The sequence below is a fragment of the Mizuhopecten yessoensis genome, unplaced genomic scaffold (genome assembly GCF_002113885.1).
Source record: "Mizuhopecten yessoensis strain PY_sf001 unplaced genomic scaffold, ASM211388v2 scaffold7713, whole genome shotgun sequence".
NCBI classification, from domain to species: Eukaryota; Metazoa; Mollusca; class Bivalvia; order Pectinida; family Pectinidae; genus Mizuhopecten; species Mizuhopecten yessoensis.
The window spans coordinates 999,175-1,013,719 of NW_018407185.1; the positions used below are offsets into that span (position 1 = coordinate 999,175).

At 35.9% G+C, this 14,545-nt stretch overlaps 2 protein-coding genes across 2 annotated transcripts in view; one reads left to right on the forward strand and one right to left on the reverse strand.

Moving 5' to 3' along the window:
• The window catches only part of LOC110454167, a 29,618-nt gene extending 16,048 nt beyond the window's left edge, over nucleotides 1–13,570 (reverse strand). The window contains exon 1 of the mRNA XM_021503542.1: nucleotides 13,554–13,570. The gene's annotated coding sequence lies outside the window, so the exon portion shown is untranslated. The remainder of the gene's footprint in view (nucleotides 1–13,553) is intronic.
• Nucleotides 4,896–7,043, forward strand: LOC110454170. Its single transcript, XM_021503548.1, has 2 exons — nucleotides 4,896–5,278; nucleotides 5,797–7,043. The coding sequence occupies exon 2, from the start codon at nucleotides 5,832–5,834 to the stop codon at nucleotides 6,996–6,998; it is 1,167 nt and encodes a 388-aa protein (XP_021359223.1). The 5' UTR covers nucleotides 4,896–5,278; nucleotides 5,797–5,831; the 3' UTR covers nucleotides 6,999–7,043.
• Nucleotides 13,571–14,545: the final 975 nt, after the last annotated feature.

Genomic DNA, 14,545 nt, shown 5'->3' on the forward strand with positions numbered 1-14,545 from the left:
CGTGAGGATATAGTGACTTACTTCTTGCACTCCATCATACCAAGATGTCCTTGTACACCAAATCTGGTTGTTCCTGGTGAAATAGTCAAATGTCAAGTCATAGATCACAGTGACCTTATTCTTGCACTCTGCACTCCGCCATTCCAAGGTCCTTGTACACCAAATCTGGTTACTCCAGGTGAAGTAGTGTAGAAGATATGCCCCGGACAAACATTTTCAAAAGTCAAGGTCAAGTCATAGGTCACAGTGACGTAATTCTTGTACTCTGCACTCCGCCATCCAAAGATGTCATTGTACACAAAATTGGGCTACTCCAGGTGCAAAAGTAACGAAAATATGTCCAAGGTCATAGCATAGCATAGGTCACAGTGAGATCCATCACAGTGACCTTCTTCTTGTACACTGCCATCCCAAGATGTCCTTGTACACCAAATCTGGTTACTCCAGGTGAAATAGTATATGTCCCGGACAAACTTCTTGGACGTAAGGACCGACGGGCTTCAAACCTTCAGTCCCCCACCGGGAACTGGTGGGGGACTAAACATTTTGGCACAGCATTGTGAGCTTTTATAGTCAGAAATAAGGCATTAAAGCTGAGGAGTTCACCAACACTATAATAAGTTAATATCTTTCGTAGGCTAAGCAGAATGAACTGCAACCAACATGTACATTATCAAAAGTCAATTAAGGACTTCCCATCATTCGTAATACACATGTTTTTCCTGTCGTATTTTTGTGTCGTCATTTCCGTATTGCGTTTTTGGCATTTCAATACCTTAATGTAAATTATAGTAACACCGGGTAAACAATAGTACACGTCCGCGACGATGATATGTTAACACCCGATATCGAGACTAAATTGGGAAATGTGTGATCACACGTACTTCAGAAATAAAACTTATGATACAAAAATATAATTAACTCACGGGAAGACACTGACATAAGATCAGACGACTTCAAGAAAGTCAAATATGAGGAGCATGGAATGCAGACTGGTGCGTTTATTTAACCGACCTCACATGTACATATCACGTGCTTACACTAGTTCACAGGTCGAGCGAGTCAGGTGAATCATTTTACAAATGCTATTACACTAACTCTATGAAAATAGCGTTTTGTAAAACATCAAGATCCCTATTAAAAACCAAGTGCATGTGCCTGCACGTGATTACAGCATACCCTGCGATAGCCTATGGTTACATATGTCCCTACCATGCGTAAGCGGGATATGGAATGATGTCTAAAGTGTGCATGATAAAGAGTAATTTTGTTCCATAAAAGAACAGTATATTGACAATTTTCATGCCATAATTTAATACATTTCCGTCGTTTATGATATATGTAGAGAAAATAACTGTCGTTGTATAAATTTTATCCCTCTGCAAAAAGTTTCGATTTTTTTCAGGTAGACAACTCTCATCAGGATCAAAATGATTGTGAAATGTAAAATAAATAAGTTATAAAGACTTTGTGTATATTTGGATCAATTTTGCACTGTTTTTGTATGAAATTATGTGTCCTGTTTGCTTTTAGCTTGTATATAATAACTTTTATCCATACAATTTCAATTAAAAAACTCTGTGTAACGTGTTTTAGATATTTTATGATAAATATAATATTTGTAGGGTTGATTAGCAATGCTTCTTTTCACTTTTTTTATTGTTGTAATAGTTTTGAACAATGCCACACACTCTAAACATTTGAAAGTGTTAAATTTGACAAAAATTAAATTTTCGGTATTTTTTACAAAACAATTCCCAGTATATCGGAATGCTTAGATTTTCATAAAATCATCTCTACATAGTGACATAACCATTACGTGAAACTTTCATTGAAAACTGCTGCTTAATTTCGGAAGGGTGCAGCCTCCTTAATAAGAGCATAGCTCATGTGAGCTGCAGGCACCCAGTGAACTCCTTTAATGGTAATACAGTGTACATGTACATAAAAAGGAAGAAACAAAACAAACAAAATGACTTCCTTTTTTCTATGTTACCCTTGTTAGCCACGTAATTTGAAACAGCACTCCTATGGAAAAAGCAGCAAGTATATCATTGAACTGCAGTAACAAATGACAGTTTAAACACACTTACATCTCTATAAACTACTTGTATCTCTATAAACAGAGATTATTATTCAGTGTTTTTCATTACTTTTCATATTTAGAGAAACAAGAGATCCAAGAGGGAACTTGGCGCTCATCATTGTACCATCTTCATTAGTTCTATGTAAGTTCGATATTTTCTCTTCTTTTCTCTTAACTGTTTGGTCAAGTCATGAAAACAGTTAATGCACCTTGAGGTAACTTTTAATCTAAATTAGCTTGCTAGGATAAAGGGCTACCAATTCTGTTTAAATGAATAACCTTGACTTATATTCAATGTCACAGGGGTCAAATTTGTTTAAAATCTTTAAATGACTTCTTCCGAATAACAATGATGCCTACAATGTTGAAATTTAGCCAGTAGCATGCTTGAATGAAGGGCTATAACGAAATTTGAATGACCTTGACCTTCTTTAAGGTCACATTTTGTTAAATATGTATTAACCTTTAAATGACCTAATCTCAATAAACAAATGTTCTTGGGTGGTGATATTTGGCAAGTTGCATGCTGAGATGAAGGGCTATTAAGATGTTCAATGTATTGACCTTTTTCGACTTTCAAGGTCACAGGGGTCACATGTTTTAAAATCTTTCAACAGGTTCTTTTGAATGCCTTAAAATCATACATGTAAATATTGATATTTTGCCTGTAGCTTTAGTTTAGATCACTTTTAACGGTACAAGTGTGGGATTAATACAAGGTGAGCGATGCAGGCCCATTTGGCCTCTTGTATATATTTATTAATAGAGAAATGCACGGCCAGACCGGGATTTGAACCGGAACCCCCTGAACTCTCGGGCGATGGATCCTCTACCAATTGAGTTACCTGGTCGCCGACAAACGATCTATTCCAGTTCCGTTTCAACATTATTATCCGTGGCTATGTAACTGAGAAATGACTTTTTATCCCAGCATAAAAAAATATGCTTTCACTTTATTACTGTTGAATTTTGCCGTAAAAAAATGTTTTTGTCAATTTAACTTATCGTGGTTACAACACTAATAGCGTCAACTGGCAAAACGTAGCTGCTTATTTGAGGACCGGTCATAATTGAATGTAATAGAATCTCTGTTTCAGTTCTATAGAACACTAGGTAAGCACTAAGGATGTTACTTTCTTTGGTTTTTCAATGTTAAGAATTTTGAGCATCGCCAGAAATAAATCACTGTCTCCCGCTGGTTTCTGGTAGCAAACGATGGAAGTGATGTTTTTGGAATTTTTGTACTGGTAAGTAGGCGTTAAGTTAGCTGTCAATACTAGTGATACAAGGCAAGAAATATGCATGTGTAGGAGCATATGTAACATAAATGTTAAACCATTTCAGATTTCTGTTGCAGAAAATTTATTTTGAGATTATCATTAGCGAAAAACCGCTGGATTAAGTAACATCAATAAGTTTTCGGGATGAAATCACAAATGAGTAAAGGAAAACATAGCAATGATTTTGGGCTTCTTTTGTTAAAGATCCTGCAAAACCCGTAAAATACTCGTGAGGATGTTAATGCTAAGGCCTTTGTTTAATTGTTGCAAAGCTCATATCATATACTGAATTATGGTGCATTTCTAGTGTTAGGTGATAAGGGGGATCACTTTGACTTCAAACTCATGGATTGCTAGAAACAGGTATATTGGTACAAAGGTAAAAGCTAAATATCTTTCTTGAAAATGTCGGCATTGCATCTGAATGTAAACACACTGTATCACGCTATATGTAATGCGACAGGTATTGTACAATCATTTGACAGACATTTCAACAAAACAGCTCACGGTACATATATGTTTCTGAAAACCACCTGATATATTTGGTGTCTATATAAATATCCTATTTAACGATGACTCATCGTGTTCTTTATGAAGGCACAAAAGATATAATCGTTGACCAATTAAAGTCCAATTAAAGTCCCCCCCCCCTCCCAATTAAAGCGACTCCAGCCCTGTGGGGGTTTCGACCAACACGCGTTTCCGTGACTCTAATCCTGTGGAGGTTTCGATCAACACGCGTTTCCGTGACTCCAACATTGTGGAGGTTCCGACTAACACGCGTTTCCGTGACTCCAACATTGTGGAGGTTCCGTTCAACACGTGCTTCCGTAACTCCAACATTGTGGAGGTTCCAATCACCGCGCGTTTCCGTGACTCCAACATTGTGGAGGTTCCGATCAACACGCGCTTCCGTGACTCCAACATTGTGGAGGTTCCGATCAACACGCGCTTCCGTGAATCCAACATTGTGGAGGTTCCAATCAACACGCACTTCCGTGACTCCAACATTGTGGAGGTTCCGATCAACACGCGCTTCCGTGACTCCAACATTGTGGAGGTTCCGAACCAGCAGAGCCTACCACCTTGCAGTTGAATGTGATTGGACCTATGGAATTTGATAATAAATAAAGAATACCGAAAATGAATTATGCTGTATCTTATTGTTATACTGCCTGCATATGTATATATATTTACATTTGGTGTGGCAAAGCCCTTCTATATTACCACTAAAGTACTGCCAATAGCAGCTTCATCGTATGAGACAATAACTGAAGTTGGTCTTTGCAGGGCGTATGAATACATCTGACTTGCACAATGTAAACAAACATGGCCGCCATACACTGTCAACTTACATTGAAATGAGATTTGAAGAAAATGTCAAAATGTTTAATAAAATATTTTCCGATTAATTTTCTAGCATTTTTTTTTAAAATAACACGATTTAGAGTGAAATTTGAAAATATGATAAAAAAACGTTTTTTTACTGAGTGGGTTCTGGGTAATTACACTGTCGTCTGCTGCTGCTGCTGAGATGGCTGAGCATCAAGAGCTTGGAAACTTTAATCTTCAAATTCCAGCTTGTTTACAAGAAAGTGATCATGACGGAATACCAAGTGATGATGATACTATTTTTGCAACAATAAGCATGGCAGAACTTCTTGGGGTAGTACCACCCGAGATATCAGAATTGTTGAATGAAGCATTAAGCAGCATTGATACTGTTAACCCTCCAACAGAGCCAAAACCTGATCAAAATAATGTTCATCAAACTGAAGAATGTGACCAGGAACCTGAAGCCAAGAAATCAAGATTCTCAAGTGTCTCTAGTCATGATTTGGAGCAATTATTTGCGGAAAGACAAGCACCAAGCACTAAAAAAATACAGCCTGGGGGGTGAAAATATTTCAAGGTAGGCAAAACTTTCAATTATTGTTCTGTGTCAAAATTATTTTAATCTAATGGAGCTCTCTCTGTAACTGCAAGTCAAAGAGTCAGTTTTGCTTTGTTTTACATTTTGAAAATGGATTAATTTTACATAAAAGGCCTGATTGCTTAGCTGAAATTGATAAGTTACACAGTATGTAAATACGATAAATATAAAACTGGACAGACCACTTCAATTGTTTTTATTTGAACATAATGTCTATAGTCCAAACAAATGGGAACTTTCTTGAAGAATATCATATTGTGTACATCTGATTGCAGCAGCATTCAAGCAATCAAGACGCATTATTGTTGCAATAAAATGTAAAGCAATCAAAAAAGGTCTCAACTGGTACAAAAAAATGAAAAGTAAGTTCAATTCATCAGTGGCAGTAAGTTCAAGTGGTGGCCTCTGTTTATATATAATGAAAACAATTCTGCAGACTATCTATTAACTTCATCTCTTGTGTTCCAACCCTTTCATATTTATTTTTTTGCTATCAGAATGGAACAAGGAGACAACAGGAGCACAGTTGGATATGGGAATTGTTCCTGTCCATCAACTTGCTGAAAGTCTGGGGAAATTCTACTGTGAAGCTCGGCCTCTCCCCAAAAATGAAAATGACGTAGAGAATCTGTACCACAGGAACAGCCTCATCAGCATAAGAGCAGCAATCAACCGTCATTTATCAGACATTCACAGGAATGTTGATATTGTTCGCGACACAGAGTTTAAAACGCCCAATGGTATACTTGATGGGTTACTGAAACAGAGAACAAGACTTGGCCTTTCTAAACCGGTCACACATAAAGAAATTATTGACCAAGATGACCTGGAAAAAATGTCCTCCTACTTTGATGCTGCTCCTTATTCCCCGGTAATATTACGACAGTATGTATGGTATGTACTAGCTGTCCATTTCCTGTCACGAGGGATGGAATTCCATCATCAACTGAAACCAGACTCATTTGTCTTCGAAAGCGACAGCTCTGGTGAATATGCAACACTGTCGCACGAAACACAGCAAAAAAACATACAAGGTGGCCTATCGCATTCTGGTGAAAATGGAAAACGGATGTATGCAAGCGGTAACAGTAAGTGTCCAGTCAAAATGCTAAAAAGACTCATTGAAAAAACAGACCCTACTGCAACGAGTTTGTTTAACCAATTTGACAAAAGTGCAGTAATGAAACCGATCGAATCGGCAATTTGGTACACCAATAAATCTTTGTCAAAACGCACATTCGCGAAATTCATGTCCAACATATGTGTGGCAGCCAAGATCGACAAAAAGTACACCCCTCATTGTCTCCGAGCAACAGCTATACAGTTCCTGAACGACCAAGGTTATGAGGCACGACATATCATGTACATGAGTGATCACAGATGCGAGTCGTCCCTCAGATCGTACAACAGAAATGTAGCAAATCACCAGAAGAAAGCCCTCAGTTCATCATTGTCCGCCATCGTCCAACCGAAAGCGAAACATGGCGTGCTCGAGGTTCAGTCATACGCTACATCACCTCCGAGCGACTTAACAGTGTCACTACCGAACTTACCGGTATCTTCTGGTTTGATCCCGAACACCAGCTCCCTGTCTCAAGTGTCTGTGAGGTCCACAAACAATTTTCCGCCTGGATTTTTCAGCAATTCAACCTTCTCCGGTTGCACAATCACCGTCAACAACCTGCCGGACTGCAAATAACTCTGACCTGATTACTGCGGGCTTCCGTTGAGTGCGTGCGCCGGATATAGGTCGGAAAATGTTTTACAATACTTGAATAGTTAGTTACAAAATGTTATTTGTTACTACTTTGTGAATTGAGAATATGATATATATAAATTAAAAACATATGAATTATTAACGAAAGTTGCGTTTTAAGTCTTTTCAATTTTGTATGGAAAAATAGCGCGTGACGTCAGCTGTTATCTTTGCGCCGTTCTAGATATTGACCAGACCTGACGGTAACAAGCGGGAAATTTGAAAGTTGAAAAAGACATCAGTTATTTTTTTGCGAATTTTCATAACGAAAACATAAATATAAGCAATAAACTGCATAGATGTGGCAGACCAACTGGTATAACTGCCACATGTGTCACAGACAAACTGAATGGTGCGCGCTAGGGTAATTTGACGACTGTAAGTGCATATAATCTATGTTAAAAAAGTTATACTGAAACGTAAATTGAATTAGTCAGAATACTTAAATGTAAGGTATGGGTCATTTGTACAGGAAGGAAGGTCCCTAAAATAATATATACCAATATTTGTTTCCATTTAGGTTTCTTAATCTGTTCTACTTTTTTCATATTGGAACCCCCCCCCCACCACCACCACCACCACCACCACCAATAGCAGTCAATCGTTGCACCATGGTGCTTGGGAGCTCTATCTAGCTAGCAGTTTGGATAGGTAGCTATAGGCGTAAGGATGTTGTCTAAAATCACTGATTAAACAATCCTTAACATAGTAAATCGAATCCTTCAATGCTAATACATTTTCCAAATAAATTTAATGATCACGGCTCCTTTGTCTATGTTTTTACCTGACCTCGATGTTATTGTTATAATATTACGGTGTTGCGATTACACCTGTCAGTGCGGAGTATACTGCATATTTTATTTATTATCGTAAGGTTATTTCTTCAGATTGTATTGTTATTGAAAGGTCAAACCTAAAAACCTGAAAAATTATCATTTTGATTATATAAATTATATGAATGCAATAAATTGTACAATATATGTTGTCAAAGAATTGACCGTAGCATCACATATAAGATTTTGTCAGTACATGCTTATATAACTTAAACTCAGATCTCATTTCGTAGAAATTGCGTACTGTTACATGAATGCGATATTTTCCCTTTTCTGCGGAGAATGCATCTTAATGCACAATATTCGTATGCTAATTACTTGGTTGACATGTTCGGAGTTATTCCTGCAGAGGTCGTAATGCTTGGGATCAGCTTTGGGCATTGAAGCTTCGATTCCACTAGCAATATGCCCAAAAAAGTGATCGTCATTAAACGTTTGTTGAAAATTATAATGTTGAATGGAAGTTCTAATACAGAATACAAACCTATTTTCACGAATGGACACTGATATAGAACATTTCCCTCCACAACAAGCATTATACATAAATAATGGCAATAATCAAATTTTCATCGAAATCAATTACAATAAAAGGAACATAAACCCACAAAGCACAGCCTCCCATGATTGATAGCATGTATGCGTACCGGTGATGATCATATCTGCAGCACATAACATGTACTTTTATTGATGTAGACTTATTTGTAGAACAGTGGTTATCAACATTGAAAACTTTAATTACAATAACAAAAAGGGAAAGAAGAATATCGAACATCATGCAAACCTAAAAAGTAAGAACAATAAGTAGAAAGGTACAGAATTTTAGGGACTATATTCATAATATGAGTACGAAAACTGGACACCACTGATGGAGGAAAACATTAATCTTGGAAAACAGTGTAATGTTTCTTCTCAAAAACACGCTATTGAATATATCAAACAAACGGGAGACGATAATTATTGCACGAAATCTCAACAAAACACCACACGATACAATTATCTTTGTTAAAACCCCATGCCATATATATATAGTGCCTTTATAAATTCGCTTTATTGTTAAGACTCGAAAAAATTGTATTATCCTTATCTAAAGAAAGTCTTCTTCGGTAGAGTGGTTATGAATGAAGCATTGATAAATCACACGATACAATTATATCAGGACAACAGTGATCACGGGTTAACCACGGAGCATTAGTCAACCTGATACAGTCTTTGGACTCGGGTATCCTTGTACATGTATAAGAGATATGCATCTCGTCCGAATATCTAAATTAATTTTGCGTGTATTGCGACTATTTAGTTTTTTAATTAAGTAGCATGCATATAGGGCAGTCTAAAGTCTGTAACAGGAGCTTGCTAGGTGCGTGTACAGTACACCTTTCATTGACAAGAGACTTTAAGTTTTGTCTGTGTTCTTTTAAACTTACAGTTCAATAACATTGTGTTTGACGTTTAATCTTCTGCACCTCCCATGTCAAAAAAATAGCATGATGACGTACCACCTCTCAAAAATTATGTTAAAGGATATTATAAAATAGCAGATATCTTATTCACTCAAATCAAGGTTAACCTAACAAGGTGTAGTTTTGAGACGATGGTGTGACTGAGGGGTAGTGATGCGTTTTATGATACACAATATGTTTATGCATGTATTATAGAGCAAAATACACACACCAATGAGTTTTTACATTCTGTACATTCGATTATGGAAATTACCCATGTCAAAAAAATAGCATGATGACGTACCACCTCTCAAAAATTATGTTAAAGGATATTATAAAATAGCAGATATCTTATTCACTCAAATCAAGGTTAACCTAACAAGGTGTAGTTTTGAGACGATGGTGTGACTGAGGGGTAGTGATGCGTTTTATGATACACAATATGTTTATGCATGTATTATAGAGCAAAATACACACACCAATGAGTTTTTACATTCTGTACATTCGATTATGGAAATTACCCATGTCAAAAAAATAGCATGATGACGTACCACCTCTCAAAAATTATGTTAAAGGATATTATAAAATAGCAGATATCTTATTCACTCAAATCAAGGTTAACCTAACAAGGTGTAGTTTTGAGACGATGGTGTGACTGAGGGGTAGTGATGCGTTTTATGATACACAATATGTTTATGCATGTATTATAGAGCAAAATACACACACCAATGAGTTTTTACATTCTGTACATAGTTAAATGTATGTACGTGTATGCATATGTAGGCTTTTCACCATCATATTTTGAGATTCATTAAAAGAACAGCGATAAATGATTTGATATTAAAATACTTGTTCATAGATTTGATTTGTTTTTATCAGCATTGATATTGCGCAGTCTAAAGTGCCAAATCTTATAATATTTATCATATTATATGTTTTGTTTCAGAATACAATTATAAAGAAACAGTTCGCCATGGCGTCAAATGTGAATGACGAGGTAATAATTCTCCATAACAGAATGGTGCTCAACATTAGTACCGCAATTTTCGGAGAAACGTTGGAGGTAGTAAATGAACTATTTAGGGAAGTTCCACTGAATTCAGCCGATACATCTGGGATTAAAAACATCCAAACACTCTTTAATCGTCTAATGAATTACAAAACAATCGATTATGGAAATTACCAAAAGTGTGTATCTATGATCAGGTGCATACATCCAAACGTGTGTTCAATGGTACAGGAGTATGCTGAGAAAATCAACAAACTGCAGGGTAACCTAGACGACCAAGGTAGGCTTTGGATGTTTTCAAACGATCACTATGATAGAGAACCTACAAATAACCACAATCCCTTTTTTATCGAGATACATATTAACAGGCATGTATTTCTCTAGGAACATTACGGATATGTCATCATGCGTAGTTTTCCTAAATAATTGAAAAGAATGAAAACATATCAGGCCCTTTGATTTCAGGATATTCTTCTGTTCAAGTAAATTGTCAAGACATGTTATGGTCTTCGACTCTGGCTCGACCCTTTACATAGAGAGCACTACTACTTTAAACTGTCAGTAATTGCTTATGACAAGCCCCCAGGAAATTATATGGTGTTTCCAAACCAGCACCTAATGACTGACTAGATCTAAGGAACTAAAGAAGAACTAGAAAACATACGATAAGTTTACGCACACCTTTACGGTAACCGTTTATTACGTATGAAAGGCCGTTCATGTCAAAAACGAGATAAACTAACGCGTTAGCATTTAACGTAAAATATACACTTTTATCGCGTCAAGCCCTAGCATTTAACGCGTTAAATACATGTTTGTTGCGTCAAAAAATATTTTATCGCGTGAAATGCTTACGCTATATTTCTCGTCGTCAGAAAGATACATGTACGTTATCGCAGCTAGATATGACTTAAGCTTAACTTTTCATTAAATCAGACTTTCTGATTGATCGATTTAGTTTGGGGAAAACATGTCATTTTGTGACATAAAAAAACATATATCAAATTTATTTTATTGTTACATTACACTTCTTTTTCAACGGAGTATTTGGTGCATTCAACATTTATGATTTTTGATTGTAAATTAATAGGGTTATTGTCATATCCTCTCTTCCTAATAACGAAGCGGTGATGTAAGTCGTGTGAATCCGGGGGTATCAGGGCTGTTTACACTCTTATAGCAGGACAATGGCTACCTGGCACAGACAATTGATAAGATGTCAGTACTTACCTATAGTCTACGATGTGAATTCTTATAAAGATTTACACTGATAGACTAGTCATAAATCCTCCGATTGAGTGTCTATTTTACCAATAGACTACGTGGTGAATTCTTATAAAGTGTTAAACTAGCCATATATCATCAGAATGAGTGTCTTTAAAACATCCCAATTGTTATTTATGTTGTAGAATTCCCCCTCCCAACAAAGTGACGCTTTGAAAAAAATCTAAGATATTTAACAGAAAAGCCACTGACACATTTGTAAAAGGCATCACATGACAGGATAATGCATCAATGCTATAAATAAAACACAATTCCACGAAACATATAAATAGAACCCAGTCAAGTTTTTGTCGAATCGGTCGCATATGACAAAAACTTCTCGACAGAGTTGTAAAAGCATAACATGACAGGTTTATACATCGATCCTATAAATAAAACACAATTCCACGAAACATATAAATAGAACCCACTCAAGTATTTGTCGAATCGGTCACATATGACAAAACCGGCTCGACAGAGTTGTCTAAAATCTTCAAAGATTTATTGCATATCGGTATGTCTAGTTTTTGCAAGGAAATTGTAGCAATACAGTTCATGATATTTCGATCAAGGAGTCCGCTCACCTGCCTTTTGTTCTAACGTCACCAGTTTGAAGAGGGTAACCCGATTAAGTTACAATGTCTTAAAGTGTGTGTGTTTTTGCGTTGGGGGTTACTCGCTATAAAGTTACATATATGTGCGAGTTTTCAATCTGAATAGGAAAGGAAAGATAAATACGTTATATGTATCAATATACGCTATCAGGAACTAAGGTTGCTCTCGGATCAGAATTGCTTTGTTAGTATTAGCATAGATTATCGATTTATGTTGAACGTACATAAATTAATGTTATTGCAATTGATATTGACATTCATAGAAATAGATATATGACGTTAATTTAAGGTGTAGTTTTTTTTTTCAATTTTAAGTGTGATAGCCATTTGTAACATCTATGTTGTCAGTTTAGTCAAATGTATTTTTTTAAAAACACATCAAGGATCACTTTGACAAACACAAAAGCAAAATACTCAGTATCGTTATATTTCCTACCGAGAATGCAGTATCTGTAGCCATTTATTGAGAGAAAACCTTTTTAAATTGAATACGCAGTGGAGACATATGTCATGAAAAGAACAATGCAACATGAATGTATTAGGACCCCTGGGATTGGGAAGGGCTTGTACAATGTATGGTTTAGACCTTTTTGGTCCATTTTTCCATCAACATTTTAAAGCTTTAATTTTATATTAGCATTTCTAAAATTTTAGTTTATTGCCAATACTGTTTGAATAAGATTGCCATGGTAACGAAACGATTTTTTTGTCAATGAAAACGAAATATTGCTTTCTTTCCCTATTACCAGCCAAAGTAAAAATTATATATTATTTCACCTAAATCACATAAGCTACTGGTCTTAACGAATTATACATATTTTCACTTTTTCACAGGAAACTTTTGCAAACATGACAAAATCAAGTTGAATGAAAGTATAGTATTCAATTTTCACGTGCTCTAATACTACATCTAACTAAATATAAACAAATATTTAGCAAACACTTAANAATATGTGGACATGTCACATTACATTGAGTGTGAAGTTGGAATGAATGCAATTTGTCAGCAGTTTTCATATTATTACAGTATTTGTTTGTTTTGGNCGTCCATCCAGCCGCCTCGGTCATACGAGGACGGAACGTTACAGTAACTAACATTCTAGATATATGATTATTAAAAGTTACAACATTATTAAACTGACTCAAATACCTTGAATATTTGGTGCAATTAAAATCTATGATTTTTGATTATAAATTGATAGGGTTATTGTCATATCCTCTCTTCCTTATAACGAAGCGGTGATGTACGTCATGAGAATCCGGCGGTATCAGTGCTGTTTATACTTATAGCAGGACATTGGTTACCTGGCACAGACAATTGACAAGATGTCAGTACTTACCTATAGTCTACGTTGTGACTTCTTATAAATTTTTACACTGATAGACTAGTCAAAGCATTTCCGAATGAGTGTCTATTTTAGCAATAGACTACGTGGTGACTTCTTATAAAGTTTTAAACTAGCCATATATCATCAGAATGAGTGTCTTTAAAACATCTCAATTGTTATTTATGTAGTAGAAGTCCCCCCCCCCTCAACAAAGTGACGCTTTAAAAAAAATCTAAGATATTTAACAAAGAAGCCACTGACACAGTTGTAAAGGCATCACATGACAGGTTAATGCATCAATGCTATAAATAAAACACAATTCCACGAAACATATAAATAGAACCCACTCAAGTATTTGTCGAATCGGTCGGATATATGACAAAAACTTCTCGACAGAGTTGTAAAAGCATCACATGACAGGTTAATGCATCAATGCTATAAATAAAACACAATTCCACCAAACATATAAATAGAACCCACTCAAGTATTTGTCGAATCGGTCGCATATGACAAAAACTTCTCGACAGAGTTGTCTAAAATCTTCAAATATTTATTGCATATCGGTATGTCTAGTTTTTGCAAGGAAATTGTAGAAATACAGTTCATGATATTTCGATCAAGGAGTCCGCTCACCTGTCTCTTGTTCTAACGTCACCAGTTTGAAGAGGGTAACCCGATTAAGTTACAATGTCTTAAAGTGTGTGTGTTTTTGCGTTGGGGGTTACTCGCTATAAAGTTACATATATGTGCGAGTTTTCAATCTGAATAGGAAAGGAAAGATAAATACGTTATATGTATCAATATACGCTATCAGGAACTAAGGTTGCTCTCGGATCAGAATTACTTTGTTAGTATTAGCATAGATTATCGATTTATGTTGAACGTACATAAATTGATGTTATTGCAATTGATATTGACATTCATAGAAATAGATATATGACGTTAATTTAAGGTGTAGTTTTTTTCAATTTTAAGTGTGATAGCCATTTGTAACATCTATGTTG

What these genes read in the sequence shown, in the direction of transcription:
- LOC110454170 (XM_021503548.1), top strand. Translation starts at nt 5,832, where the DNA reads ATGGGAATTGTTCCTGTCCATCAACTTGCTGAAAGTCTGGGGAAATTC.